The 6443-nt window shown below is 36.1% G+C and overlaps 1 protein-coding gene across 1 annotated transcript; it reads left to right on the top strand.

Annotated features, from left to right (window-relative positions):
- Positions 1-580: 580 nt before the first annotated feature.
- Positions 581-3283, top strand: LOC123199891 (leucine-rich repeat extensin-like protein 3). Its single transcript, XM_044614917.1, has one exon. It carries the CDS (start codon positions 835-837, stop codon positions 2878-2880), a length of 2046 nt encoding a protein of 681 aa, XP_044470852.1. The 5' UTR covers positions 581-834; the 3' UTR covers positions 2881-3283.
- The last annotated feature ends 3160 nt before the right edge of the window (positions 3284-6443 follow it).

Raw genomic sequence — 6443 nt, 5'->3', positions numbered from 1 at the left:
GTATTAAATTTATATATACATACTTTATATTTAAATTTTATAACTCCTTTTTTATAAACATATTTTTTTATTATTTATGATGTTAAGCTTATATAATTTCCGTATTATATTTTTTTATGTATTTATTATATATTTAGAGTTAAATTCGAACTAAATTTAACTTAAATGAGTCTTAAATAAGCTAACCTCAAATGAGTTTGAGCCTGCAACTTTAACATTTTTGAGCTCAAGTTCAAGCTTGAGCTTTGAAGTGTTTAGTTCGTCAAACTCTTTAATTAAAAATTTTGATACAAAATGATATCCTTTTGATCTATATATTAAAACGATGTAATTTTAATAACAAACTAATTAAAAGTTTGGGTTCAAATTGAGTTCGAATCAAATTCTAGTTTAAAACGAGTCAAATTTGAACTTATTTAAAATAAGCTTGATAAGTTAGACTTAAGTTCGAGTTTAATTGCATCCAAATTAAATTAAATTTGAATTTAAACTTAATTTGATTTCAATCTAAACGCATATGTATCGTAGGTTTATTCCAAACATCATCAAATTTGAATAGAAGAAATAAAGTCTACCTTCTCAAGAGAGAGAAAGGGAGACTCTCTGGCTTTTAGCTGTGATTTAGCTGTCTCTTTAGTCTTTATGTAATATTTTCCCACACACGTTTCTCCAAAATACCTAGGAAAGAAATAAGTTAAACCCTCTCTTTCACCTTCTGTCTCTCTCGTCTTAGATCTCAAGCTGAACAATTTTTTTCTGCAATCTCAATTAGAAAAACCAGGAGCTTAAGAAAAGAAAAAAGTGGCATTGTGTAAATCAGATGTCTCGTATGAGATGAAGAACAAAACCCACTTCAGTCTCCGTTCTTCTTTTCATTTCTCACTTGTCATTGCTGCCTTTCTCAGCACCCTAGTTTGCTGCTGCTCTGCTGAGCAGGTGCCCATTGCTAGCCATGGAGGGCTCACTGATGCAGAAGCGCAGTACATCAAACACCGCCAGCTACTCTACTACAGAGACGAGTTTGGTGACAGAGGGGAGAGGGTCTCTGTAGACCCTTCTCTTGTTTTTGAAAACTCAAGAATTAAAAATGCTTACATCGCTTTGCAAGCTTGGAAACAAGCTATTCTCTCTGATCCTTACAATTTTACTTTGGATTGGGTTGGATCTGATGTCTGCAACTACACTGGAGTTTTCTGTGCTTTTGCTCCGTACAATAAGACCATCCGAACTGTCGCCGGTGTTGATCTTAACCATGCTGATATCGCCGGGTATTTGCCGGAAGAGTTAGGGCTTCTTTCTGATCTTGCATTGTTTCACATCAACTCTAATAGGTTTTGCGGCAGTGTTCCTCACAAGTTCAAAAAACTGAAATTGCTTTACGAGCTGGATCTCAGCAACAACAGGTTCGCCGGAAAGTTCCCTGGTGTAGTTCTCAAGCTGCCGAAGCTCAAGTTCCTGGATCTCAGATTCAACGAATTTGAAGGCACTGTGCCGAAGAAGCTTTTTGACAAAGATTTGGATGCTATCTTTATCAATAACAATCGTTTCCGGTTTGAAATTCCGGACAATTTTGGCAACTCTCCGGTTTCTGTAATCGTCTTGGCGAACAACAAATTCCATGGCTGTGTGCCTTCCAGTATTGGTAACATGTCAAGACTCAATGAAATTATCCTCTTGAATAATGGTTTGAGGTCTTGTTTGCCATCGGAGATTGGAGGGCTGAAGAACTTGACGGTTTTCGATGTGAGCTATAATGAGCTTAGGGGTCCGTTGCCGGAGTCAATTGGAGGAATGGTGAGTCTTGAGCAACTCAATGTGGCTCACAATATGCTTTCTGGGAGTATTCCGGCGAGCATTTGTCAGTTGCCGAATTTGCAGAACTTCACCTTTTCTTATAACTTTTTCACTGGGGAACCGCCGGTGTGCTTAAGTTTACAGTCGTTTGATGATAGGAGGAATTGTTTGCCGTCAAGGCCGGTACAGAGGTCGGCAGCTCAATGTAAGTCGTTCTTGTCGAAACGTGTGGATTGTTCTTCGTTTAGATGTACACCTTTCGTTCCTTCTTTGCCGCCACCGCCACCACCTTCACCGCCAATGCCAGTGCCTTCTCCACCTGTTGTAGTTCCATCACCTCCACCGCCTCCACCTCCGCCTCCTTCGCCCCCACCGCCAATTTACTCCTCACCGCCTCCACCTCCTTCTCCTTCACCTCCACCTCCAGTTTACTCTCCCCCACCGCCACCTCCTTCACCACCTCCACCACCCCCACCAGTTTATTCACCGCCACCACCACCTTATTCAGCTTCTCCTCCGCCACCATCGCCCTCACCACCATATTGTGTCCGCTCTTCACCACCGCCACCACCAAATTCACCTCCACCTCCATTATTCTCACCACCACCACCGAAATATAGCTCACCACCTCCGCCACAACACTCACCTCCACCACCACATTCACCGCCACCTCCAATTTCTCCATACTTATCACCTCCCCCGCCACCACCTGGCCACTCACCGCCACCACCATCTCCACCTCCTTGTATAGAACCACCTCCACCTTCACCACCACCATGTATTGAATATTCACCACCTCCACCTCCTTCACCACCACCATGTATTGAATCTTCACCACCTCCACCTTCACCCTTGCCAAAGCCGCCACAATCGCCATCTCCTCCACCGCCACCTGTAGTCTATGCCTCTCCACCTCCACCAGTGCACTACAATTCACCCCCACCACCATCACCTGCACCGCCAGTTCCATGTGAAAATCCACCACCATCTCCTTCACCGCCAGTTCCTACCCCAGTATATGAAGGGCCATTGCCACCAGTGAATGGAGTCTCATATGCTTCACCTCCGCCACCTCCCTTCTATTGATTCTTTTGAGAATTTTCGTCCTCTAACCTTTCATAAACTACACAAACATAACTGCTTTATTTTCCTCTTCGGGTTGGGCAATTCTCGTCGCTCTGCGGAGGAAGAAAAATAAAAGAGATTAAAAATGGTCTTCTGTGCATATATTGGAATTAAGTGATCTCTTCGAGGTGAAAAAGAAGAGAATAGAGAGGTAAGAGGAGAAAGTCTCTCCATATTTATTTAAATTGTTATGAATATTTTGATTTGTGAAATAAAAAATGGCAGAGAAAGAGTTTTAGATTGCAGAGAAAGTGCACGTATAGGGATGAATTGGTGACCATTATCATCACAGCTTACAGATTGCTTTGCTGGTGTTAGTGGTGGTTTTGGTTTACGAGTTTTTATCCATATTATCTCTTCTTCTTCTTCTTCTTCTTCTTCTTTATTACTACTATACTTTTGCTTTCTTTTCCATTTTATAGTATAATCATAAAATAATTTACCTGTATTTGATCTCAGAATTCTTCACATTCCTTTCTGTTCTCAATTCTTCTTTCTTATTTGTTAACCCATATTTGTATGTAGATTAATTATGGTTATTTTGGTTTCTTCTACCCCCCTTCACTCGATTAAAAATATATGGTGGGATTGGAAATATGTCCAAGCTCTTCTTTGGAATGTGAAAATGTTGATCTTGCCCTGCTATTCTTCATCCAAAGCTTACAAAAGTGTAGTCAGCTTGCAAGTCTCTTTCAGTTTTATAAATGCAGTTGGCTGGTGCTGTTGACTGTTGTCCCTATTCTTCAACTCAATATTTTTGTTGCAAAAAGTCTGCAAAACCTGTTAGTTTCCCCACAAGTCGATTTTTACTCTTTCAGATTATTTCCTTGCCATTCCTTTATGGTTGTGGACTTGTTTGTTTCTTTTCAATAATTTTCCAACATGGGGGACACTCAAGCCGTGCATAAATGATTCAATTGTAAATCTTCAGAATTTGTGTATTCTATAAACGCCATACCATTTGGTCCACCACCACCACCAATTTTTACCAAACAATACTTAAAACAATGATATTGGATTGAGCAATGTTGGAAAAGCCCCCAGGGGTCAGCTTTCAAACTAGAGAGCTTGGATTCAAGTCTCCTACTAACATATAACAACATAATACTTTTGATTTATCTAATCCGATGATTGAAGGGATAATCCAATTCGGATGAGGTTTTTCGTATTAAAAAAATGATTTCAAATTTGTTTATTACAAATACACTCTCATCTCATAAATACTTTTGTTTTCCTTTGTGGATTAAATCGAAGTTCAATTGGGTTTACTTTGTATACTAAATTTATGGTCGGATTTGAGTTAAACTGAGTTTATTTTAAAGGTATTCGAGTTCAACTTGTTTGAGAGAAGCCAAGTTTAAACTTAAATCAAGTTTTTTAGTTTGATTCAATATTAAAACAACGTCGTTTATATATATATATTGATTAAAACAATATTGTTTTAATTGATTTATATTAAATTTTTTAAGCTTGTGAGTTTTATAATTGAATATCCTTAAAGTTAAGAGTTTAAAAATATTAAACTATTAAGTTCAAACTCGTTTGAATTGAGTTGTTTTGGATTCGTTTGAGTTAAGTTCGAATTTGAATAAATTCAATTCGAATCCAACACTAATTAAATTGCAAGTTGTTTGTTTCACAATCCATTCACTCGAGGAAAAGTCCTAAAGATCTTCATGGAGCCACTCCTTCCTGGATCACGGTAAAAAGCTATTATTCTATGGAGAAATTGAGGAAAAAGTTAGCTTTCATAATCCTGTCTGTGGCACTTTTAGGTCATATGCATCTCCATAATACTGTTGCTTTTACCTCAATTTCTCCCTTCTTTTTCCGTCACTTTTTGCACAAATTATGCATTTAAAGTGTCTTATTCAACTCCTCGGCAGCTCTTCGCATAAGATTGATAACCCAAATGATTGGTAATATAAAAAACTTATACAACTAATTCCACATTACAGAATGATGGTTAAATATTTTCCATTCAAAGGTTGTTTCATTATTAATATCAATCTCATGATAGAAAGTTTGGTTCTGAGTATACACAGCAAGCATTATAGTAATTGCACGTGTATAACCTTTTGAGTATACAATTGAATTATGGGTCATCATACGATTGTGTGTTATTTTATTTTTAATTCAAAAACATTTAATCATATAATGATATATCATCTGTATACTTAATTATATAGTAAAAAATATATACATATAATTTTATTAACATCATAAGATGTTCATATGGGTTTATAGGGGTTTTCACATTATTTACGTAATTTTGTTGGCTTATTTGGATTAACCCAATTTAATTAGGGCTCTACAAGCAGCGTGTCATTTGGTCAAATTCATTATATCATAAAGGAAGATGCTCAAATTGGCCCGTCACCATAGAAGATAAATTTCTCTACCAAATCCTTAAAAGAAAATGACCCCTTTCCCTTTTCATTCTTAACATTACCGTTATAAAGAGAAGACAAACAGAAGCTTACAAATGCATACACGATTGCCACTTGGGATATGGTATTCAAATATACGAAGGAGAGACAAGATTAGATGGGCAGTAGAGCGAGAGGGTCGGCCCTTTTAGTATTTAATGTGCTAATTATACGTAATTATTATTCAAGATTTTTTTTTAAAAATAAAAAAGAATTAGCGGATTAAACGGGGGGCCGGCAACCTTTGTAGTGGTGTTTGCACACGAGATTCTCCTAAAAATGTTTGCATCATTTTTGGAATATTCCAAGTGATTGGAGATGAAAGAAAGGCTAAGATTTTTTATTATTATTATTTTTTAAATAATTCAAATTAGAATTTTATAAATATGATAAAGATTCGAACTTAGACATTTTCTTTAAAAATTTTAATACTCTATCAGTTTTACTAAAATTTAATATTATTTTAAATATTTTTTTCGTAAATATGTTTTTGGGTATATGGTTTGTTGGCATCATATTTGTTATTTAGCTCTGGTTAACATTGTTGATAAAACTATGTGCAAAAATTGAATACCATATTAACAAGAGGCCATCTAGAGGGTTTTTATATTAATCATAATAACATTTTTTATCGTTTTAAACATATTTTATCGTATCTTTAGAACAAAAATATATAAAATGTATATTATATATAGTATTTGAATTAAACACGTATAAAAAGGTCATATTTTGTGTTACTATATTTCTGAATTTTTCCTTTGACAAATGATAAAAAGACGTCAGTTTACGAATCACAACACCCACAACATAAATGCAAAATAATAGAGAAGAAATATGTAAAGCTCGCAACCTCAGCCTTTATATAGCATATATTGATATGTAAAATTACACTAACATAAAAACGTGTGTAGTAAGCTATGAGCAATTTAAGGATTAAAAGGGAAAAATCCTTTGCCCTTGTCTGCCTCTTAGTTTTTATGGCCAAGGGCATTATTATCAAGGTCAGTATACGCCACAAAAGTTGTTGGGTTGGGTGTTATTTTAACTCAATCACTTTATATTTTAATGGACTGTCATAATAGTATAATCACTTTA

This window comes from Mangifera indica, chromosome 17, assembly GCF_011075055.1.
Source record: "Mangifera indica cultivar Alphonso chromosome 17, CATAS_Mindica_2.1, whole genome shotgun sequence".
In the NCBI taxonomy this organism is placed as follows: domain Eukaryota; kingdom Viridiplantae; phylum Streptophyta; class Magnoliopsida; order Sapindales; family Anacardiaceae; genus Mangifera; species Mangifera indica.
Note: the sequence above shows the minus strand (reverse complement) of the source record. Positions and strands in the feature narration are given on the sequence as shown.